Source organism: Apodemus sylvaticus, chromosome 19 (assembly GCF_947179515.1).
Source record: "Apodemus sylvaticus chromosome 19, mApoSyl1.1, whole genome shotgun sequence".
Taxonomy (NCBI): Eukaryota; Metazoa; Chordata; class Mammalia; order Rodentia; family Muridae; genus Apodemus; species Apodemus sylvaticus.
In genome coordinates this window covers 48,550,777-48,576,471 of record NC_067490.1, presented here as the reverse complement: position 1 = coordinate 48,576,471, position 25,695 = coordinate 48,550,777, and the positions used below count along the sequence as shown (strand labels likewise).

Here is a 25,695-nt window from a genome sequence, read left to right as displayed (position 1 = left end):
GTGTAGCTGTGACTGTGTCAGGGGAGTCTTGTCTTACAGCTTAGCCTTCCTTCGGAGCACTGAGGAGTACTGAGTTACAGTTAGAGTGCTGTGGGAGAACGCTTGACTACCGTTCCCCAGAGTGTGGAAGGCCAGAGGAGGAGCTCAGGTTCTCAGAGGAAATGCCTCTCTGAACAGTTTTTTTTTTTTTTTTAAATTCTCCACCTGTTTTTACCAAAGAGAGCTTTAAAATGACAATTCATGCATTAAAATCCAAACATTAAAAACTGAAGTTAGGGAGAAAGACACGTGAAATCTTAACTCTAGACACAAGTCGTAAAATTTATGCTGTTTTGAAATTTATAAGATTTTTTTTAAACTGACTCTTGTGTGTCATTCATCAATCCCTGCATATATTCCCACTGTCTGAGTCTGCCAACATTTACAAGCAGTGCCGTCAGGGCAATTGAATCTGTTTTCTGTGCTTTGAAATCAGCACCACAGGATCAATTCTTATGTGGACATTTTTGGAATGTTTTCTGATTATATATATGAAAGTTTTTGGTACCTGGTTTTAAGATGCTATCCAAAAGCAATTAGAGCCAAAAGTACTGCTAATAACACTGAGCAGCTTACAGAGTCTTGCTTAGTCTTTTTAAATTATATAGCTATGGACCTCACTGTTTCTTGTTTTTGTTTTGTAAAATTTGACCACTGAGACTGTGAGCTTTAATTATAGAAAAAATGGAATGTCATTAGGCTTAGTTTAAAAAGCAACATAATCTGTTAATTTACTTCTTTACACTAGTTGGCTTTTGTTGCTATGACAAAATACTTGATAAATTTAACTTAAAAGAGGAAACATTGTGTTTTACTCACCTGGAGACTGTTGGAAAGGAGAGAGTAGTTGGCAGAAGCCCAGAAGGTACATCCTTAGTGATCTGCTTTTGCCAACTAGGCCGCACCTCCTTACATTTCTAATTACCCATTACGCCATGGTGGGTTAATCCATTGATGTCACTTCCCATTGTCCCTACTTTGAAATACTGTTGCCCTAACGCCAAGCCTGCCAAGCCTTTAGCAAGAGCTTCTCTAAAACATTTAGATTTAAATCAGCATTCCTTAAAGTACTTCCAGGTTTGCAGAAGCAAGTATTGCAGCTGAGAGATCAGCAGAGGATGCTTTTCCAGTGTACCAGAAAGGCGGTGGTGGTTTGGATTGGGGTGATAGACATAGAAGTGGTGAGCGGAATTCCTATGTGTTTTGAAGGTGGAGACGGCAGGATTTACTGATGGATCAGATGTGGACTGTGAGAGAAGAAGAGGCCAGGATGATTCCAAGGTTTGTGTGGCCTGGGCACCAAGAGAGGAGGAGGAGCCGGTTCCCAAGATGGGGAAGACTGCAGGAGTAGTACATTAACAGACGGGCTTGGGGTGTGCTGAGTCTTCCAGAGGGCTACCGTGTAGTGGGCAGGGACATGATGGGGGCTGCACATGAAGCTTCTGCAGTAGTTTATACCCATAATGCAAGGAACGAGCAACAGCCCTGGGTCACTGTAGCACTGGGAAGGAGCCGAGGAAGAGACTGAGAAGGAAGTGACAGCTGCAGGGTCTTGTAGGACCGGTTTTGTTCTGGAAGAGTGGGAAAGAGAAGTCAAGGAGGTGAGTATCGGGGCCGTGTGGAGAGGCTGATGATGACACAGCGATCACGATGGCCACTGAGCCTTCACACAGCTTCAACACAGAAGTCACCGACGAACGTGACAGGAACAGCTCTGTAGACTGGTAGGAGAGGAAGCAGAAGGGGATGCATTTTGTAAATGTTATCAAATGATTGAACATGTAAGTGTTGATGGGGAATGGTTTAATAAAAGGAAAGATTGATCATGCAGCAGAGAGGAGGATGGAGGCTGCAGGAACTTCTTTGAGGAGTTGTCAAAATGGAATGTGAAGCATAGCTCTGAGCTCTGTCTGTAACTCCAGATGGGTAAGTGGACGTGAAGATGGAATTAGATGGCGTCTTGTACCTTCTCATACTGCTTGCTTGGTGCGGACAGACCTATCAAGAACGAAAGTATACGCATTGTGAGAAGAAAAGACTTCAAGGCTATACTGGAAACGCTCACTAGATTAGTAGGCATGAATTTCGAGTAAGGTTAGCCTGCTGCTGTGTTTCCTCTTACCAGCACAGACGTCATGGCTACTGTTCTAGTTGCTGGCATCTGTTGTCTTCCTCTGGTTAACACTGACACAGTTGAGGTTTGATGACTCCCACTCCTCTGTTCTGTTCATGATGCTATAATCTTTGTCGCCAGATTCAGCAACTCTAGTTGTCCACCTGTCACTTTTTATAAAATTTTAGGAAAATAGTTCAGAAGAGGTGTTACAATCCCAGCATTTGAAAGCACTGTAAACTTGAGGCCAGTATGATCTATACAGGAAGTTCCCGACCAGTCAGGAGTGAGACCCTGTCTCAATCAAAACAACAACAAATATAAGGAGACCTCCAACAAAATGTTCCAGTAAGCCCAGAGATCCCTCAGTAGAATGAGAACAGATTTAACAGTGTGATAGCAAGAAGTAGAACTTGGGATACGAAGATGGCTGGTATTTAAAACTAAAACTTGTGTTTTATGGCTTAAAAAATAACAATAAAAAGCAGACAGTACATAAAGAACATGTATTTGGAAGCACGAGGTACAGCTTAGTTGGTAGTGTGCTTGTTTAGCAAGCATGAACTCCTGAGCTAGCCCCAGCTTTACAAAAACAAGCTTCGTGATATACACTGTAATTCCAGCACGTGGGACAGAGTGTGATGATCTACTGATTCAGGGTCATCTTTACCTGGATATCATATTTGAGAATAGTCTGGGATATGTGAGAGCCTGTTTCAACCATAACTGTTGAGGTGGCTGAACCACCCAAGATTGATCACTGAGACCCACACGACGGTAGGAGAGAGCCAAAGCCTCATTCCTTCACGCTTGCTCCATGGCCTGCATGCACACATGAGCCTACAACATGTGTACACACTCACCCACAATCTCTAAACAAATGTAATTTTAAACACTCTCTCTCTCTCTCTCTCTCTCTCTCTCTCTCTCTCTCTCTCTCTCTCTCCATGCTTAGTTCATTTTTATGCCTTAGATGTTATGCTGCTTAGAGCAGTACCTCCCTGCAGAGTTCGTTGTTTCAGGAATAGTCTATGACAATAACTTGGACAGGCCAGGCTAGTTGTGTTGGAAACGGACCCCAAATGCTGAGTCCGTGGGATAGATTCATTCCACTGTATTAAACTCGTTTCTCTTACTCTTCCATAGCTTATAGATTAGGAGTACTGTGCAAAGTTTTTTGAAACTTGAATTTAACCAGATTCTTTCTGTCTGCCTATTCACTTAAAGTCAATAAAAGAATGAAAGGTGTGAGTTTTGAAGCACTGGAGTGGATCAGAATTGTAGTTTGTGTTTGTGTGCTAGTCCTTCCAAGAAAGATTGAGGTTAGTTATCTTTAGTAAGACTGTTTTGGCAGTTGTGTTGTGTGGTATTCTGTTACCAGATGCCACAGTGGCATTAAGTTTTCCCATTAGTTATAATTTTTCATTTTAACCACGTGACCAAGATGTTATGGGGCAAGTTTCTCCATTTCATTTTGTAATTAGTAAGCATTTTGTTGGGGACAAGATATCTTAAGTCATCTTAAGTTATTCATTTTCATTACACTGAAATATTTTCATTTATTTCTTAGTTAGAACCATTGATTTCTGGATCTCTCCATGATTTATAATCTGTAGAATCATTGACTCCAGTGCTAAAATTTCCACTTGTGGTAACATCTCTATAGCATCTATACCTGATTGGCAGGGTCCAGTGATACTGTATTTAGATACTACCTTAAGCAACTTTTGAACTTAAGAGTTTACAAAATTTTGAAAGAATGATGTTAGGACTAGGGGAATGGATTTGTGGGCAAGCTCTTGCCTTGTTATATACAAGGCGTTGGTCTTAATGCTGGACACTTCAAAAAAAAAATAGCAGTACATAGTTGAATGTGTTCGCTGAAGCAGAAAAAGGCAGAATTCCAGTTAAATTTTTTTAAAGAGAAAAGTTAATATTAGTACATCTTTGTATTATTTCATATTATTACTAATTTTTTGTGAATGGCATATGAACAGATTTGTTTCACAACCTTTTGAATTTTCCATTTTTCTCTCATAATGTTTTTGAAATGTATCTGCAATGTTGAATGTATCAGTAATACATTCTTTTATATTGTTGGATAGTATTCCATTATTAGGCTCCAGCAGTCTAATTCTTCTGTTGAGGTGTTTTGGTTATTTTCTGACGGTGACAGTTATGAAGAGCATCTAGAAAGATTCATGTACAAGTGTTTGTGAATATTAGTCTTCAGTTTTGGAGTTGGATTTCTGTGAAAAGGTGGTCATGGGTGTGTGTTTAACTTTCTTTTTACAGAAGAATCACATTCTCCTGCATTCCTGTCAGAAGGATGTGAGCCACCTGCTATGCATATTTGTCAATAATTGATGCTTTTCAAGTGAACATAGGTTTAGCTACTCCATATGAGCAGTGGTCATGGTTGTAATTAGGGTAACTTGTGTGGTTAGGATTTCACTTCAGTAATGGCCGCTGATACTGAACATGAAATTGTGATACTGTTATATTTATCCTCTGGTCAACTGTTTGTGCCTTTGCCCATTTTTTGAGTTATTTATTTTCTTGTTTTTTTAATTTTTAATGTACATTGTGTTTACAGGACATTTGCCAGATAAATATTTTCCAAATGTTTTTTCTATTCTGTAGCTTGTTTTTCCTCTCATAAATAATCTTATAGAGTAAAAGCTTTTTATTTTGACGAAGACAGTTTAATTAATCTTCATTTGATGTCACGCTTATGAATTCTTTTCTTGAAAGTTGGATGTGGTCGTTCATGTCTTTAATCCCAGTACTTAGGAGGAAGAGACAGGTAGATTGATGAGTTTGAAGCCAGCCTGAGCTACAAAGTGAGTTCCAGAACATCCAGGGATACACAGAGAAACCCTGTCTCAAACAAATTAACAAACAAACAGCTAGATGGATGGAAGGATGGATGGATGGATGGATGGATGGATGGATGGATGGATGGATGGATGGATGGAATTCTTTGCTTAACACCAGATCACAGTATTTCCTTCCATGTTTCTCTGGGAGGATGGTTTGTTGTTTGTTTGGTTGTATGTTTTGATCTGTTTAATCCAATTAGAGTTAGCTTTGTATCTGGTGTAATGTTTAGATTGATGGATTTTTTTTTATGAATTATAGGAATCATTCAGATGCCATCTATTAGAGTGTTCATTCTGTATTTAAGTCTTCCATGTTAGAAAAAATTACTTACAATGTTAGATAAAATAATTTTGTACTTACTGCTTGGTTTGTTTTCTGTTCATCTTCAGAAGCATGAGAAGAAAACTCCTGTAGTTTTCCTCATTATAAACTGGAGGTGACTGATGACAAATTAGAGACCTAATGCTTTGTTCTTAAAAACTAGCCTAGTCTTTTCTAAAGAACAGTTTACTATGAAAAAAAGAAGTCAGTTTTAACAGATTTGAGGTAGGCTAGTAAACTGATCGTTTTGTCTGCTATTGTATTTACATGACACAATTCTGTCAAACTACATTATGGAATTAACTATTTCATTATAAAATTTAGTTTATGCTTACAGTGATGTGGAATGACTAAACTGATTTGCAGCAGTGAGAAAATTGGTGTAGAAATCTTTGTGCAGATGAAGTGACTTGATAAATAATTGGTAAATGACACACATGTGACTTTTAAGAACATTAGTGAATTCATGTTGGGAAGATGTGTCTGTGGGTATAGACATCCATTTCTGGGACTTGTCTGCTTACAGTCTCACCTTTCCCTTTTGTAATGCTGTTCCATCCCTAACGCGGTGACTGTTGTCTTACAGTCTCATCTTTACCCTTTTGTAATGCTGTTCCATCCCTGGCACAGTGACTGTTGTCTTACAGTCTCACCTTTACCCTTTTGTAATGCTGTTCCATCCCTAGCACAGTGACTGTTGTCTTACAGTCTCACCTTTCCCTTTTGTAATGCTGTTCCATCCCTAGCACAGTGACTGTTGTCTTACAGTCTCACCTTTCCCTTTTTGTAATGCTGTTCCATCCCTAGCACAGTGACTGTTGTCTTACAGTCTCACCTTTCCCTTTTGTAATGCTGTTCCATCCCTAATGCGGTGACTGTTGTCTTACAGTCTCACCTTTCCCTTTTGTAATGCTGTTCCATCCCTAGCACAGTGACTGTTGTCTTACAGTCTCACCTTTCCCTTTTTGTAATGCTGTTCCATCCCTAGCACAGTGACTGTTGTCTTACAGTCTCACCTTTCCCTTTTGTAATGCTGTTCCATCCCTAATGCGGTGACTGTTGTCTTACAGTCTCACCTTTCCCCTTTTGTAATGCTGTTCCATCCCTAGCACAGTGACTGTTGTCTTACAGTCTCACCTTTCTTTTCCCTTTTGTAATGCTGTTCCATCCCTAGTACAGTGACTGTTGTCTTACAGTCTCACCTTTCCCTTTTGTAATGCTGTTCTATCTCTAGTGCGGTGACTGTTGTCTTACAGTCTCACCTTTCCCTTTTGTAATGCTGTTCCATCCCTAGCACAGTGACTGTTGTCTTACAGTCTCACCTTTCTTTTCCCTTTTGTGATGCTGTTCCATCACTAGCACAGTGACTGTTGTCTTACAGTCTCACCTTTCCCTTTTGTAATGCTGTTCCATCCCTAGCGTGGTGACTGTTGTCTTACAGTCTCATCTTTTCCCTTTTGTAATGCTGTTCCATCACTAGCACAGTGACTGTTGTCTTACAGTCTCATCTTTTCCCTTTTGTAATGCTGTTCCATCCCTAGCACAGTGACTGTTAGTGTTAGCGGTGTCTTAGTTCTCCTTAACCTTCCATATCTTCTGACCCAACCACGCTCTGATGATGTCTTTTTCAGCAGTGCTCACTTAGGTTTTTTAAAAAGTAATTTATATTTTAGTATTCCAGTACTTCAAATTAATTTCTAATATTTAATTTTTAAACTATATTAGTACATGAGTCTTTCATCTTTTACATAACTAAAGTAGTATTTTGTTTCAAAAGAATATTAATTGCTAAGGATTTTTGAGTGGAAAGGCAGAAAATCCCTTTATTTTTTACTATTAAAATGGTCTTGTTTCTGAATTTGGCATTCTTGGTAGTCTAATATTGAAATGACACATTGTGATATGCTGTCTTCTTGGCCAAAAAGACCAGGTTGAGTATAAATAGAATCTAATTATATGATATTTAATTTAAACTCAGAAGAGTTAACCACACATATGCACACACTCCTGGTTTTTTACATGGAGATGTATGAGAGTTACACAATCATGTGTAAGTGCAGTTGGACTCAGATTATTTTAAATTTGTAAGAATGTTTTGGGAAAGGCTCGGCTTTAGGAAGCTGGGCAGATGCTGCCTAATGAAGCGCCGGGAGCTTTACTTTCCTCATGGAAAGTGCTTGCCGGACGCACTCTCCAGAACAGGGAGCGGTGGCCCGGATGGGGGCTCCTCCCTCCCACTTCTGCATGGTTAGAATGTTCCCATTCATTATCTACACACACAGGGTAATGTGGCGCTTTCTAGTTACTTTACGTGGGAAATCTAATGCTATGGCTTTTGGAATCTTAATAGCATTCCTGAAAATAATAAGCTGATGCCTGGACTCTGTTGTTTTACTTTGAGAAGTCCTTCAGTGGTATTATCTCACATTTGCTATATCCAAAACCTATTTCCAAAAGAAAATTAAAATGCTATTTATATGCTAGAGATGTTTGGGAAAAAAAGTAAATCAACGGATTCCAATAAATAACTGTTTCACCCTGATACTTCTGTGATTAGATTTAGGAATTTGCTGTTTAGTAGGTTCCTATTGTGGCAGAAATCTTTCAGGCATGAATTGATAGGCCAGATCCTTTGAGGTCTGTCTTTTCTGACCTATGACCCCTATTCTTACAAGATCAACATCTGAGGGCAGGAGATTAAGGCACTTTAAAGACTGGAATGGTAAATGGAATGGAAAAATTAGCCAGCACATTTTGGGCGCAGAACATCAAAGTCATCAAATAGCTCGCTTATTTTAAACCTGGCTTAAGGGTGTAACAAGCTAATTTTACCATGCCTGTTGAATTCGGGGGAAAAAAGTTTAACTTTAGGGTATTATTATATTTTATTTTAGCTATATGATATAAATGAAGTTCATATAACTTAACTTCAAAATATCAGGAAATGCAAAATAATTTGTCTCAAGAGCAGTATATTTTAATCTATGACTAGTTTGGATATTTATTTATTTATTTATTTATTTATTTGAAAAAAACCTACATTTTAAAATATTTACCATAAAATACTTATTAATAATGTTCGGTAAATATGTACTTCTACTGTCTCAGAATTGAAGTTCCCAAACTGTAGCTCTGCGTATACACTACTGAACTGCAAGGAAAGTAGACTGGTTTTTCTAAGTTGGATGTAGAAAATAGAAGAAAAAGCATTGATCAGATAGAGGCAGTTTGTTCTTTTCTCCTGCTTTGTCCTTCTGAGTGTGCTGTTTAAAGCTTTATATCCTGCCTCTTTAAAAGTATCTAATGATTTGCTTCTCATATAGTGATTTCAGAATTCATGTGTTGATCCTTTGTTAGAGGTTTGCCCCGGCCCTTCATTTCCCATTTGTACCCTGGGTAGCTGTGAATTTGCATCCATACTCTGAACAACTGCTAAAGGCTGCAGCTGGATAACTGATGCTGCTTCCATGCTCTTGTTAAACTATGAAGCATGTATGAAAGTCAATAAAACCAATAGTATACCCAAGTCTCTTCTTTTTTTTTTTTTTTTTTTTTTTTGCACTTTTTAAAATTCTAATCCCAATTGTGTGTATTATAGACCTAGTTTTTAGGTGGTTTTTCTGTCCTTTCTTGTGATGATTCGGCCAGCGCTCTTTAATGAGGCAATTACCGTCATTTCCTCCATTCACATTCCCTTAGCAGATGCTCTCCCTGCTGTGACCTCTGTGCAGAGCAGGCAGACAATGTGCGGTTCTCATCACCCTCCACCAGACACTGTGTGGGGCTGAGCCTCTTCTCAGAGTGGCAGAGGTCTCTCCAGACCGCTAATGGGAATGGTCAGATGCCAAGTGCCAAGCAAGCAGAATTTTAAGTTGATTTTCTGATCATCATTTTGTTCTAAGTGTGATAAATGCATAATGTCTCTAAGGAAAAAAGAAATGAAAGCAATCTAGGACTAGCATTGCAAGGACAACATGGACTGCGTTGTTTCAGTGTAAAGTTCTAATGACAGATAGATAACTTAAACTATGAGGTCATTGCAAAAAAAAGGAAATATATGTAGTCTCTAATATGTGTGTTTTATCACTAGAATGATAGCCCACTACCACTGGACTGTCCTTAGGCATGTTGTAAAAGCAAGCATGATAGCATTGTTTAAACTATGACATTTGTTTAAATGTTAGAAATTGAATCATAAATTCTTACACATCATATCTCATAGTTGTGGTATCCAGTTTTTTTTTTCCTGTGAGAACAGAATAATGTATGGTCAAATTGAATATTAGTCAGCAAAAAATTCCATGTGCACACTGTTAAATCCCTCCACTGAAATAGTCTTATATTTCAATTTCAAGAAACACAGGGGACTAAGCTCCATTAATTAGAGACAAAGCTAATTCTGTTCTCATGAAGCTAAAGAGCTCTCAGATATTCTTCTACATTTATATTAGAATTTAACATTTTCAGTTTTGTTAAGTAGATTAAGAACATGAACTGCTGTCAAAATGTTATTTTGTTACTATGATAATTTTATATTAATAATTTATAACATATAACAAAATTTCTTCATGTACTTTTTGCAAGTAGTAATTAGGTAAAACAGACTACTGTTTTGTAAAATCAGATTTATCATCAACAGATTTCCATATAATGTCCTTTTTAAAAGTATACATTTTTACAGGTTAGATTTTTAGAGTTATGGATACCTTGAGAGCTAGGCAGAAAGTTCAGGCAGTAAAATACACTTGCCTTGTAAACCTGAGGACTTGAGTTTGATTCCCAGAACCAACCTACAAGATTATGTGTAGCTATGTGTTCATAATTCCAGGGAGTTAGAGATAAGCAAATAAATGCCCATGTCTCACTGGCTAGCTGGTGGCCCCTGCCGACTCGGGGTGCTCCAGGCCAGCGAGGGACTGCTCACACAAGGTACAGGGCTGCAGAGGTGGGTCACCAGGTCAAAAGCACTGCCATGCAGACCTTGTGACTTGAGTTTGGTCTCTTGAACTCAAGTAAAAGCCAGATGTGTGGTGTCCATCTGTAATATTCACACTTTAGAGTCAGAGACAGAAGAATAACAGCTCGTTGTCCTGGAGAACACAGTGTAATAGCAGAAGCAAGGGAGACCCTGACTCAACAGCATGGTGGTGAGAACCAGCTCGGAAACTATACCTGGGCCAATAACACAGCTCAGCGAGCAGCGGTGCTTGTCGACAGCTCTGACAACCAGAGTTTGACTCCCAGAACCAACGTAGGAGGAGGGAGGAGAAAACCCAATCCTGCAGTGTTGTCCTCTGACCTTCACACATGAGCTTGCTACACATGCACCTGTGAACATACACACACACACCTACACACAGAGAAAACAAACTAGATGCTACCTAAAGAATGGTGGCTGAGCCTGTCTGCTGGCCTCCACACACATTTTATCTCCACACGCTTACACATGCGTACAGATACACAATGAATTGTTAGTATAGCTAAATTAAACAGAGAACAAGGATTAAATCTGAAAAAAAGTCAAGGAAGGATATTCTGTTTTGTTTGTATGGGGTTTTGGGGAAAGGGGGAGTTTGAGATAGGGTTTCTCTGTGTAACAGTCCTGGAACTCCATGTGTACACCAATATGGCATTGAACCCGAGTGTTGGGATTAAAAGCATGTACTATTGCTGCCTGCTGAAGAACACTCATTTATAAAGTGCTTTGTTCCGCTGGTTGTTATTTTGAACTGAGTTAGTAAGGGGGAAAAAATCAGACATCTCCCTTGCTTTTAGGAGAGAATGCACCTCATTGATAGGGGTGGGTAAACATGGTCCGTATCTAGGGCTATGGACGTGGTGCCTGTACAGTTGAGCTCACATAATTTTGATAGACAGACATTGGACCCCTTTGATTTAAGGATGTAGGATGAAGCTTTTTAAGTCAAATCAGAAGTGTTCTTAGTTACATAGGGATGGATGTACGTGCTCGACCACAGTGTCAAGAGGGATTTAATTCCCAGAAATCCTGACAGAAGCCCACATTGATTTTATCGATCTAGAATCCAGTGTCATCCTCTGGTCTATTAAATATGAGGCACTTGCCCTCCTTGTGGGGAGCCACATTGGCTCCATGCGGATCATGAGCAGCAAAGATAAAGTAGGTGTGGTTCTCAACAAGAAGTATCGTTCTCTGAGGAGAAGTTAATGGCAGGACATTTTTGTCATACACATCACCGGCCTTCTCAGAATCCCTCGGCAGGCCATCACCAGACAGGGAGCCGTCCTGGGGATTGTCAGCACACCCTTCCTTCATCCCACATTCTACTGCCTCCTGTCTGGTCTGTTTGTTTTTGCCAGTGTGCCTTCTGCTCTTCCCTCTTTACTCTCTGCTGACTGACTGGTACACTGTGTCCTAAATTAGTCCTTTGTTATGACCCTTTCCGTGGTATCTCCATAATCTGCTTCCTTTTTGCTGTGTTTCTTTTGAATGTCAGTTGAGTTCTTTTGGAATATTGGCCAAGATCTCTGTTGTGATTGTCTTTTATCATTGTTTTTTTTCTATTCAGCTTGGCATCTTAAATCATGTCTCTAGCTCCAGAGACTGTCCTCTTATTCCAAACTAACTTTGTGGTAAATTAACTCCAGATGCCAGTAGGAACCATATTTCCTAGGAACATGCAACGTTCTCCCTCAGATTACTTCGTCTGGATTGTTGCTTTGCTGTTGTATTCTTTCCATCAAAAACTCTTCGTTATTTTCAAATACATGCATGTAACTAGGTGCATCTATCCCTGTGTGTGTGGACAATCAGCTTTCCCTATACTGAGGGCATTCTGAAGTTCAGGGGATGGAATTAGATCTCCAGGCTTGTCGGAAGTGTCCTGTCCTGCTAAGCCATCTCAACAGCCTGATTTTTCATTATTAATGTGAACAAAGAGCTGGCGTTGGCTCTCCTTGAAGCTGTGTTTGGAAATTATAGTTTCTATACTTGAGGGGCCATACATTTCAAGTCAGTAAGTCGATTTTATATATACTTTAAAAACTAATAACTGTAAATTTTTTATACACTGTACAAACAAAATAACTCTGCTAAGGAGATGCTGAGGATGGAGGAGCAAAAAAAGTAGCCTCTCTGCCACCTCTGTCCTCCGTAGCCTCTCTGCCACCTCTGTCCTCTGTAGCCTCTCTGCCACCTCTGTCCTCCGGAGCCTCTCTGCCACCTCTGTCCTCTGTAGCCTCTCTGCCACCTCTGTCCACTGTAGCCTCTCTGCCACCTCTGTCCTCCATAGCCTCTCTGCCACCTCTGTCCTCCGGAGCCTCTCTCTCACCTCTGTCCATGGGAGCCTCTCTGCCACCTCTGTCCACTGGAAGAGCAGGGTCTTTGTGGGGATAAAGGGTTTAGTTTCTCAGGTTTTATTTCAGTGTGTGTGTCTGTGTGTGTGTCTGTATGTGTGTCTGTGTGCGTGTGCGTGCATTTATGAGGTAGGGTATTATAATTCATTAATAATGCAGTTTAAGTAAAAATTGGACAGTGCTAAGTTTTGGATAAGAAGTGGTTAATGAGGTAGATGCATAAGGATTCTTTAGGTTTTAATAAGTTTGAAAGACAGAAGAGACGTTAGGGTATCAAATCTGCATTCGGGGAGCTTTTCTCAAGTACAGAATAGAGAAAAGGGCAGGAGATGCAACTTTGCAAACCATCAGGTTCTTGTTATTACAGCTTTTAAAGTGTATATAAAATTGACTTACTGAGTTAAAATGTATTGTTTTCATGTATACTTTAATATACTGTTTGGCTTTTCCAATTCTTTTAGTTTGTTTATCCAAATGTAGCTTCATTATTATAGAAGTAATACAAGAATATTCTATAAAACTTGAAAATAACACACACCATAAAATGTTGTCTTACAGACATTTGTTTTTCTCACAGTTACAGAAACTGGATGTTTATGATTTGGTGTGTGCATCCATGACTTGGTGTGTGCATCCATGACTTGGTGTGTGCATTCATGACTTGGTGTGAACATCCATGACTTGGTATGAGCATCCATGATTTGGTGTGAACATCCATGACTTGGTGTGTGCATCCATGACTTGGTGTCTGCATTCATGACTTGGTGTGAACATCCATGACTTGGTGTGAACATCCATGACTTGGTGTGAGCATCCATGACTTGGTGTGTGCATCCATGACTTGGTGTGTGCATCCATGACTTGGTATGTGCATCCATGACTTGGTGTGAGCATCCATGACTTGGTGTGAGCATCCATGACTTGGTGTGAGCATCCATGACTTGGTGTGTGCATCCATGACTTGGTGTGAGCATCCATGATGTGGTGTGAGCATCCATGACTTGGTGTGTGCATTCATGACTTGGTGTGAACATCCATGACTTGGTATGAGCATCCATGACTTGGTGTGAACATCCATGACTTGGTGTGTGCATCCATGACTTGGTGTCTGCATCCATGACTTGGTGTGAACATCCATGACTTGGTGTGAACATCCATGACTTGGTGTGAACATCCATGACTTGGTGTGTGCATCCATGACTTGGTGTGTGCATCCATGACTTGGTGTGAGCATCCATGGCTTGGTGTGAACATCCATGACTTGGTGTGAACATTCATGACTTGGTGTGAGCATCCATGACTTGGTGTGTGCATCCATGACTTGGTGTGAGCATCCATGACTTGGTGTGAGCATCCATGACTTGGTGTGTGCATCCATGACTTGGTGTGTATATCCATGAGTTGCTGTGAACATCCATGACTTGATGTGTACAGCCATGACTTGGTGTGTATATGCATGACTTGTTGTGTGTATCCAGGAGTTGTTTCCCTGCTGTTTTCATAGCCTCACATGACTTTTCTCTGAACCAAAACTTTTACTTCTTTTCCTCTTCTTATTAAGTGCTTATTGCGTTCCATGTAGTTTTTTAAGTGGTCTGTCCAGAAATAAGTCACACCAGGATTGGGACTCAACATATAAAGCTGGTGTGATAAACACAAATTGGTTATTACTTCTTCCATTTTTCTTGCTATACTTTTATGTCTTTATGTTTTATATGTCCTAGACAACTTACAGCTGAGTCTTACAATTTTAAAATCTTCTTTTAAATTTTTATTTAAATTTTTATACAATATAATTTATCATATTTTCTCTCCTCCAACTACTTTTAGATCTTCACCATCTCCTTATTCATTCAAAGAACTATTCATTCAAAGTCCTTATTCAAAGATCTTCATGTTCTTTCTCTCAATGAGGGGGGTGAGGAAAAACAATAACAAAATACCCCCAAATGAAAATCAAAATAGACAGCCTAAGATAAAGAAAATCATTAAGCAGAATCAGGTAGCACACATACAAAAGAACACAACACAACGATGGAGTCTTGTTTTGTGTTGGCCATCTATTCCTGGGCATGGGCCTGCCCTCGAGTGTGCGTAGTGTATCCAGTAACACTTGATTGGAAACAACTGAATTTCCCTTTCCTAGCAGGTATGTATTGCAAGGAGATTCTGGGGTCAGAATTTATATCTGCTTCTTCTCAGCACTGGTTTTGTCTGATTTGAACCTATGCTGGGTTGTGTATGCTGCCATGGTCTCTAGGTTTATGTTTGTAGCAGTCATGTTGGGTCTGAAGACATTCTTCCACCTGTAGTTCTTACAGTCTTTACCCTTCCACTTCAAGGTACCTCAAGGGCTTAATAAACCTTGGGAGTGGTTTACTAAAGACAGCATAACATTTAGAGAGGAGTGTTCCAGAGTCTTTCTGCTTACTTCTTTATTATGGATCTGTTAATCACCACCGACTGCTACAAGCTTCTCTATTGAGGGTTGAGTACTGCTCTGGTCTTTGAGCTTGACAGTATATAAGTTCAAGGGGTTTTATGGCCTTTACTTTAACAGACTAATAACAGTAGGTCTAAACCGATCTGGTCTCAGGTTCTTGGCTGTTTTTGCTGTGTAATACATGATTCCATCTCATAGAGTGGGTCTTAAAAGTAATTGGTTACTTCCATTTGTGCCACTATCATATTTCAGTATATGTTGCTGTCTTTGTTAGGGTTTCTATTCCTGCACAAAACATCATGACCAAGAAGCAAGTTGGGGAGGAAAGGGTTTATTCAGCTTACAATTCCACATTGCTGTTCAGGACTGAAACTCATGCAGGTCAGGAAGCAGGAGCTGATGCAGAGGTCATGGAGGGATGTTATTTACTGGCTTGCTTCCCCTAAGTTTCTCAACTTGCTCTCTTATAGAACCCAATACTATCAGCCCAGGGATGGCACCACCCACAATAGGTCCTCCCACCCACCCTTGATCACTAATTGAGGAAATGCCTTAGAGCTGGATCTCATGGAGGCATTTCCTCAAGGGAGGTTCCTTTCTCTCTGACAACTTCAGCTTGTGTCAAGTTGACACACAAAACCAGTCACTACAATTGCAGACAAGTCTCTGTTATAGCTTCTGCTCCAGGAGCATGCAGATTACCTTCTTCCAGCACCATGAATGGTTAGTCAGTAGGGGTAAATTTTCTAGCTTGCTATCAGCTTGACTCCTCTGTCTGGTTTGCTTGCTTGCTTTCAAATTAATGACATAAGTTAGTTGTGTCTTTAGCAATAGTACATTACCATCAGCTCATGGAGACTAGCCAGTAGCTTTGGCAGTAGCCTGTGATTTTGGTGGATGGGGTTGTCTACAGAATCCCTTTGGTCAATGACTCAGCATGATGTAACCCATTTCTGCCATTGGACATCTTCATAGTTAGCATAAGTTACCAATTGGGGTATCGTCAACCCCATTATATGGTGGTTACACTTAACTTTTTCATATATTTTAGGAAGCTGCTATACAAATAGGTTTCCTGATCCCACTTAAAGGGGCTGTTGGTGTTATTCGTCCCTCTCCTTATTTCCTCCTTTGCCCTGCTTGTCTCCCCCCCCCCCCCGCCCCCATTTACTCCTACTCAGGCTCCCCTTTACCTCTTATGATACTGTACTTCACTTTCCCTTCCTTGGAAGATTCCTTTTGAATCTGGGTTTCCTCACTTAGAATGATTGGTTCTATGCCTATCCATTCACCTATTAATTTTATAATTTCTTCTTAGTAACTGAATAAATGTTCCACTGTGTAAATGTTCTGTATTTTCATTATCCATCTAATGATATATAATGAAACACCTAGGCTGTTTAAAATTTCTGGCTATAATATGGAGAGCAGCAGTGAACACGTATGTACAACTCTGTTGTAAGAACAGATTCCCTTGGGAATCTAATACCATCTATGCCGAGGGGTATAGGTGGGTCTTGTGGTACACCAGTTTCTAGCTTTTAAGGAACTGCCACACTGACTTGTGTAGTGGCTCTACCAGTGTGTACTCCCCAAGCAGTGGATATAACTCCCCTTTCCTTGCATCCTCACCATCATGTGCTCTCTGCATTTTATTAGTCCCGACCATTTGGACTGGTGCAAGAAAACTCTGAAGTAGTTTTAATTTGCTATTCCCCCGACGGCTAAGAAATTTGAACGTTTTTAAGTTTTTCAAATCTCGTTATTAGTTTACTTGATGTTCATTTTTTGTTGTTGTTGTTGTTGTTCTTGTTTCTTATTCCTTATATATTCTTGAAACTAACTCTCAGATATGTGATTTTTAAAGTATTTTCCCATTCTGTAGGTTGTCACTTTGCGGGAATGATGGTGTCCTTTGCTATGAAGAAGCTTTCTAGCTTCATGGGTCCCATTGTACAAATGTTAATTGTAGGTCGTAATGCTTGTGCTATCAGTGTGCTGTTCAGAAAGTTCTTTCCTGTGCCAATGACTTCACACCTACTCCCTACTTTCTCTTGTGTCCTATTCAGGGTAAATGGTCATATTTTGAGGTCCTTCGTTCATCTGGAGTTCAGATTTGTGTGGTGTGATAAGTATGGATGGATTTCTATTCATTCACAGGCAGCCATCCAGTTTGACCGGAAGCACCCTTTGCTTATTTTAAGCTCTACTACATAGCTATGGCAGTAAAAACAGCATGGCATTTTAGTTATAACAGGCATGTTGATTGATGGAGTGGAATTGAAGACCCAGACATCCATAGGCATAATTACAAACTTGTATCACATCAAACTGACTTTAGATCCCATCGGATTGACGTCAGAATTAGTCATCTACTCCTTGCCAACTTGACACCGAAGTGTATCACTTTATAACCTTCCACCTATATCTCACAGGCTTTTAGCCACCTAATAATGCAAACTGCCTCCATTCCAACTTTAAATGTTCCCCTGAAGTGTACAACTGTGTCACAAAATTGAGGTAGGTCTTCTCACGTCAGTTCATCTATTTGGGATTATTTTTCACAGGCATGCCCAGAAGCTAACTTAACCTTAGGTAATTCTTTACAGGCTTGTCTTCTGGGTGATTCTGGACCCCTGGGAGTTAACAAGCTGAATAAACCGTCACATTCTTTTCCATGTGATGTATTTGCCTTTTCTTTGACTGTTGTGCCAGTGTTTTCTATGGCACCTTCTGCACCCGAGATTCTCTCTTCTATCTTTTATATTCTGTTGGTGATGCTTGCATCCGTGACTCCTGAATTCTTTCTTAGGTTTTCTCCCATTGTGATATCTTTATTGTTTCTAGTTCCATTTTTAGATCCTGGATGGTTTTGTTCAGTTCCTTCACCTGTTTGGTTGAGTTTTCCTGTAATTCTCTAAGGGATTTTTATGTTTCCTCTTTAAGGGCTTCCTTCCAGCTGTTTACCTGTGTCTCCTGTATTTCTTTAAGGAATTATTTATGTCCTTCTTAAAGTCCTCCATCATCATCATGAGAAGTGATTTTTAGATCCGAATCTTGCTTTTCCAGTGTGATGGTGTATTCAGGAGTTGCTATGGTGGGAGAATGGGTTCTGATGATGCCAAGTTACCTTATGTTCTGTTGCTTATGTTCTTACACTTGCCTCCCTCTGTCTGGTTATCTCTAGTGCTACCTGCCCTCGCCATATCTGACCCGAGTCTATCCTTCCTGTGATCCTGGTTGTGTCAAAGCTCCTTAGAGCCAAGCTGTCTCTGTGATTCTGGGGTCCTGTGATTGCCCAGGGCTCCTGCCCAAACAGACTCCAGATTTACATCTTACTGTGTAATGTCCCCTTTTTGATCACTTACAGAAAAGGGGAAGTTAGTTTTCAGCTATGATCGCTGTTTTCTCTGCCTTCCTTTGAGTTAAGAATGTCTGTTAGGGGTATTGGACTTTCCATCAGTAGCAAATGTATTTTATTACATATTTGGGAGTTTTATGTCTTCATGACGAATGGGTCTTTACACTTATGAGATGTTCCATTTCTCTTTTAAGTATATTTCAATTTATTCTTTGACACTTTCTTACATGTCCCCAGTATCACTGGAACCATATCTAAGCCAAACTACTACTCCCATGCCCTGGTAATTAATCATGCTTTGAAGTATTCTTTATTATTTCCCAACTTTTAAAAGTTGGTTAAAAAAAAATAGCCTAGTTTTTACTAGCTCCTCAGAAATTCTACTTCAGTAAGCCTAGCCATTTCAGTTGAATGTGTACAGAGACAGGCAGGCCATCCCACGTCTAGTTACTGATGCTGTGACGATTCACACTCATAATTTAATGATTATTTTTATTTCCCTGACTTTATTTTCTTTATTATTCATTTTCTCTGCTTCTTTTTGTTAACATTATTTCATTTGAGAATTTTGCAGAAATGCAGTTCTACTCACCCATGCTGTATTGTGCTTCCTTGTCTTACTATGTTAAGGCATGACACAAATACTGCAGATTTTTGCTTTAACGCATTAAATTAGTATTTTGCACATATATCTTTTAAAAATTGCATTTACCCATTTATTGTTTTGTTGGGGGTGAATATGCATGGGAGGGAGGTCAGCAGACAACTTACGAGAATTGGTTCTTTCCTTCTACCATGTGGGTCCCTGAGGATTGAGCGCAGGTATCTGAGGGGATCTGGCTTGCTAATTGCACTTATCAGACTATTTTATGATTATCCCATATACCACAGAGATCCTGTTTGGTTTCAGTTGGTTCTTACTGTGTTACTTAGTTCTTTGAGAATTTTATACAATGTATTTTGATCATACTCACCTCCTCATTTCTCCCCTTGACATCTATGCTGCTAAACTATGTGTCCTTTTTTGTTTGTTTTTTAAAAATAACTAGTTGGTTCCAATTTGTGCCATCCATATGCTCCTAGGTTTGGGGCCATCTACTGTGCATAATTGACTGCTGTTTTTATTTTTAAAATCTTAATTTTCTTTGTAGTCAGCTTCTATCATTGCTTTTGTCACCAATCCTTAAGTTTACTTTATTTATTTTGTTTGTGTGTTTACATGGGAGTGCTCTGGCGTATGTGTGGAGGTCAGAGGACTGTTTTTAGTAGTCAGTTCTCTCCTTCCACTATGTGGGTTCTGGAAATCAAAGGCATGTCGTCAGGCTTAGTGGCAAATCCTTTCATCGGCTGACCCATCATGGCAGCCCAAGGTTACTGCTTCTTCAGTTTACTAGATATTTTTACTCTACTGGTAAATGTGTTCATTTTAAACATTGTAACTTTCAAGTCTAAAATTTCTGTAACTTTTCTGTCATAATTTTCCATTTTGTAAGTTGTTGAGTGTATATACACCAGCTGTCTTGGGATGTGTTTGTTTGCTTTCTTGCTTCCGGTTTCTTCCTGTTTAGACAGCTGGAGCCTCTTGAATGTCTCCCCTGGAATATGAGTTACTTCCCTGCTTTGTATGGCTGGTAGCCTGTTCTACCCAAACTGTCGGGCTGAGAGGTGGTAGGCTCTGTGGGCGATTTCAGCTTTACAGGGCACTGAGTTCTGGCCTGTATGCTGCGTATTACTGCAGTTTTACTCTGGCTTTACTTTTGTTGTGGGCTAAGGTAGATCTATTTTGGTTTTGTTGCTCTAGAGAACAGCCCTTCCTTTTTCTAAAGTGTGGTTCTTTTTTCATAAGGCAAAAGGTTACTGTGATTGAGTAACTTTCTGTGTTTCTAGATTTAAATTTCAGTGTGGTTTCTATGTGCTCTGGCTAGTCAGCATTTCCTACCATTGTTTGATCTCAGGTGTCTGGTTATCTCTCTTTGAATAATAAAGTCTTTCTTGCTCTGTTTTGCACAGCTCTGAATCAGAAGGTCGAGATGCCTTTGCATATAACCCTTGTCTCCAGGTTCATGAATTCTACTGCTTCAGGAATCATGAGTCTATCTGTGCGCTTTGTGGGACTCTCCCTGAGGATATGTGAATAAATGTCTAGACATACACGTTTTCTATTTGGGAAAGGTAATTCATCAGTGAGGCGAAAAACAAGGCAGTCCAATAAAGCATCCTGGGAGTCAAGACAAGAGACTGGCCTCTGGAATGCAGGGAACAGCCCTCTCACCCTTAAAACTATACCAGAGACACGTCCATTTTTTTCTTTTATTTTCCTACCGTTAAAAAGAGAAATATTTAGTCATTTACTTGCAGCATCCACATGTGGAGGTTAGAAGTCAGCTTGTGGGAGTTTGTTCTGTCTTTCTGCCCTGAGGGGTCTGGGGGTTAGACTTGGGTCACCAGGTTTAGCAGTGGGCTCCTCACCTGGCCACTCCTCCTTTGGGTCTTCGTGTCTGTCTCAGTGTAGCCCATGCTGTCCTGGAACTGTCAGCCATCCTCCTGCTGCCTCTCTGGTGCTGGGATTTTGAGGTGTATGCCAAAAATAGGTCTTGAGTCAGTTCTCTATATCCTTCTTCATCTCTACAATTCATCTGTACAAGAATATGTTATCGTGGAATTGATCTTGAGTTACTCCAAGGTATAAATCAGAAAAATACCAAATAAATGAACGTTGAACAGTGAAATATGTGTGGAAACGTAAATTGATTGCATCTGTAACAACGCAGATTAATTTTCTGGTATTGTATCAAAATGCAAGTGCAGGGACCAGAAGTATACCACGGAGGTAGGTAAGTGCTTATTGTGTGCAGGGACTTAGTTGTCACCCTGAGTAACCTCCTTCCTCTGAAAATGTCAGAGTAGGTGTGCTGACTCCCATGTCGACCTGACTCAGGCTGTAGTTATCTGAGAGGAAGGAACTTGGGTTGAGAAAACGCTTTCAGAGGACTAATCAGGCTCATCTGTAGGACTTTTTCTTAGTGACCAATGAGGGAATAACCAGCCTGTTGTGGCAAGACACCCCTGGTCAGTTTTGGGGGTGCGTTAAGGAAAGCAGGAGGAAGCCAGTAAGCAGTGCTCTCCATGACCTGTGTGTCAGCTCCTGCTGCCTCCAGGATCCTTTCCAGTTTCTTCCTCTGCTATTTAGGACATGTAAGCCAAATAAGCTCTTTCCTCTCTAAGTTGCTTTTGATCATGGTATTTCATCACAGCAATAATAGCTCTAAGAAGAAGGCAAAGAAAATCACAGTGTACAAGAAATGCAAAATATAATTACTTGCAGAGTATCTGTAAAATATGAATAGTATTATTAGAAGTTGTATAGTTTGCTCTCTCCCCAACCCCTCATTCCCCGCGTGTGTGTCTGTCTGTCTGTCTGTCTGCACGTGCATGTGCGTGCACATTAAGTTGTCTTTAAACTTGTCCTCCAACTCCAGCTTTCTGAGTAGCAGGAATGACAGAAATGCATCACAGTGCTGAGCCAGAAGACTCTTAAAGATATCTATCTATCTATCTATCTATCTATCTATCTATCTATCTATCTATCTATCTATCTATCTATCTATCTATCTAGATATCTATCTAGATATCTATCTAGATATCTATCTAGATATCTAGATGATATCTATCTATCTAGATATCTATCTAGATATCTAGATAGTATATGTAAGTACACTGTAGCTGTCTTCAGACACACCAGAAGAGGGCATCAGATCCTATTACAGATGGTTGTGAGCCACCATGTGGTTGCTGGAAATTGAACTCAGGACCTCTGGAAGAGCAGTCAGTGCTCTTAACCGCTGAGCCATCCCTCCAGCAAGCCCTCTTAAAGGTATCTTAAAGTATGATTACAAATATTTATAAACAAAATGATGCCCTATTAAAATATTAAAAATTAATAAAAATGTAAATGGAACAAACCCAAATTGTTATCCCACATTACTGTAGAATGATGGTGATATACGTCCGATCGTGTAAATACTGATCCAAATCGCGGAGAAGAGACGCTAGCTAATTATTTCTGCTTACTCTCTCATGCCCTCAAATGCAGTAGTTTAAATTGTTTGTGATCTGATGGTCCTGTTAAAGAGGGTGTGGCTGCTTCTGTTGGTCTTTATAAAACATTCTTGTCTTTGACATTCATCAGAGTGACCAAATCAGTGAATTTGTTGTTCCTTCCTGTTCTCTTTTCCTTTCAGTTTTTCCTTCTTTTTCTTTTTTCCTCTTTTTTTTCCCTTACATGCTGAAGCAGGATCTCACTGCACCTCCGGCTGGCTTGTACTTGCTGCATAAACTGGCACATGCTGAACTTCAGGCCCTCTGCCTCTGCCGCCTTGGCTCTCCCCTGCCATCTCTGCAGCTCATGCTGAACTTCAGACCCTCTGCCTCTGCCGCCTTGGCTCTCCCCTTCATCTCTGCAGAAGCTTCCCCTGTCCGTTCCTCCTTCAGCCCCTCACAGTGACATTGTCTTACCAGGACACTGATGAGGTAAATGGGATTGCATGGACAAAGGGGCATTGTAACTGGGAAAATTTGAGGCATAGCCCTCTTTTTATTGTCTCAAGCATTTGTTTACCTATAAGCTATGCCACACAGATTTCCTTCCACAAATATAAAAAGTGAACACATACTGTCATGTTCTTTTGCAAGGTTTTTGTCTAAATGTGTTGCATAACATTTTTATAAAATTATTAACTAGAATGCAAATTTTTCTTCTGTCTCTAGAAATGTATAGTTTTTTATTGATTCTTAAGAGGATTTCTTATGGATATTTTCTTATGTAAAGGTATATATTTTTCTCATGAGTAACATCACCATGTTGTTACTGTGAAGTGCTAGTCTTTTGTATCTTCTCTTATTTGCCTAGCAATCATGAGCATCTTTATTGAAGTCTCTACTTGTATGAACAAAAAGTGGAGGATTTTAAGTTCTTAAGTACGTTTAGAGGAAGGTTAAAAAATTCCATCTTTCACACATTCTTAGGAAGATCAGAGAGTGCTGCAAGATGTGAGTAAGAAAATGAAACTTGGTGATTTGTATCCAGGTTGCCTTCTGTCTGGGCGACCTGTCATCCTGCCTTATTTCCTTCTCCTTTCCATTACGTTTTCTTACATTATTAATGCTTTAATTGTATTTTTAGAACTTTACTCATTTAATTACATTATTATTATAAACATAATGCTAATTGTGTTATAAACATAATGCTAATATAATCATATTTTTATAATTTCCTTTTAGTATGTTAGAAATAATTTCCAGTAGTATTAAAAACAAAATGTTTCAAATTAAGAAAAGAAGGATCACGGGGAAAAAACATAAAAAGTAAAATTGTCCAGGCAGTGGCGGCACACTTTAACTCCAGCTTTGAGAGGCAGAGGCAGCTGGATCTCTCTGAGTTCCAGGACAGCCAGGGCTACACAGAGAAACGCTATCCAATAAAACCACAACCAAACCTAATGTTGGGCCCAGAAAGTTAAAAATTAGTTGACCTTTTCTATGTCTAGAGTCCACATGGTTGAAAGACCGTCTGCGTCTCACATCATGGCTTCTGTGGTGCATGAGTATTACATGGTAAGGGATGATTTAAGAACAATAGCATGAGTTACATGAATGCCACAGGAGAATGCATTAAATGTCACTGAGATGAGACCTGGGCAGATGTTATACCTGGTTCAAAGGAGAATCTAAAAAGCAGCTGTCTTTGGCGCCCAGGCGTGCTGACGTGAGCGTGCTGACGTGAGCGTGCTGACGTGAGCGTGTGAGTGGATGCAGCGCGAGCAGTGAGACGGGAGCAGACGGACCTCCCACTGCCCAGGAGCAAGTTGCCTCTCTGTGGAGAGGCAAGTGAGTGTTGCTGGGAGCTCTGAAGCCAAGAAAGAAATACAAGGTAGCCTTTATGGAATCAAAACCAGGCCATGTAGAGCTATGTGCCCTGCTCCTAGGCTAGAGCAGTGAAGCACAGTTTCCCTTGCACATGTGTTACATTCGTTCAGATTATAAAAATTATGTGAAGAGAATTTCACATCCATTGTGGTAAAGGAGAACACTTTACCACTTGAGGTTTTTATTTTTTTATTTTTTATTTTTTTGTTTCTTCCTCGGGGTTTTATATAAAGTTAGTTGTGCCTTGGTTTAATTACCATCCTCCTATTTCGACTTCACATGTTCTGGGGTACATGTACATCAACACGCCTGACCACAGTGAAAAGGCACTATGACCAAGACAGCTTGTAGACGGAAGAGTTTACTGAGGTTCACAGTTCTAAAGGGTTGAAGTCCATAAAGATGGGGACAACATGACAGCGTGTAGCAGGCGTGGTGGCAGGAGCAGGAATCTGAGGGCTCATATCTTAAGCCACTCACACAAAGCAGAGAGTGAACTGGAATTAGGTAAGATGTTTTACCTTCAGACTCACTACCTCTGGCATACATCCTCCAACCAGGCTGAGCCACCTGACCCTCCCCACATAGTCGAACGGTTGAACCGTCAACCACCCGTTCAAATGCCCAAGACCGGCTAGTGAGATGGCTCAGTGGGTAAGAGCACTGACTGCTCTTCCGAAGGTCCTGAGTTCAAATCCCAGCAATCACATGGTGGCTCACAAACATCTATAATGAGATCTGATGCCCTCTTCTGGTGTGTCAAATGCCCAAGACCATAGGGCCATTTCTTCTTCAACCATCACACTATAGCCATCACATTTAAAAAAAAAAATCACTGTATATGTACATTGTATGTGACATTGTTACAGAAGGACACTTTTACACAGCTGTTCACTGTATTGTACATTGTATGTGACATTGTTACATAAGGACACTTACACAACTGTTCACTGTATTGTACATTGTATGTGACATTGTTACATAAGGACACTCACACAGCTGTTCACTGTATTGTACATTGTATGTGACATTGTTACATAAGGACACTTTCACACAGCTGTTCACTGTATTGTACATTGTATGTGACATTGTTACATAAGGACACTTACACACAGCTGTTCACTGTATTGTACATTGTATGTGACATTGTTACATAAGGACACTTTTACACAGCTGTTCACTGTATTGTACATTGTATGTGACATTGTTACATAAGGACACTTACACAACTGTTCACTGTATTGTACATTGTATGTGACATTGTTACATAAGGAC

At 40.0% G+C, this 25,695-nt stretch overlaps 1 protein-coding gene across 3 annotated transcripts in view; it reads left to right on the top strand.

The window, feature by feature from the left end:
* Lin28b (lin-28 homolog B) overlaps positions 1 to 25,695 on the top strand; it is an 86,326-nt gene that overhangs the window by 47,770 nt on the left and 12,861 nt on the right. Inside the window, exon 4 of one of the 3 annotated variants that reach the window (XM_052164480.1) lies at positions 1,249 to 1,320. The exons of the other annotated variants lie outside the window; for them this stretch is intronic. Coding sequence (XP_052020440.1) covers positions 1,249 to 1,320 — 72 coding nt within the window. The remainder of the gene's footprint in view (positions 1 to 1,248; positions 1,321 to 25,695) is intronic. 3 annotated transcript variants of the gene reach the window in all.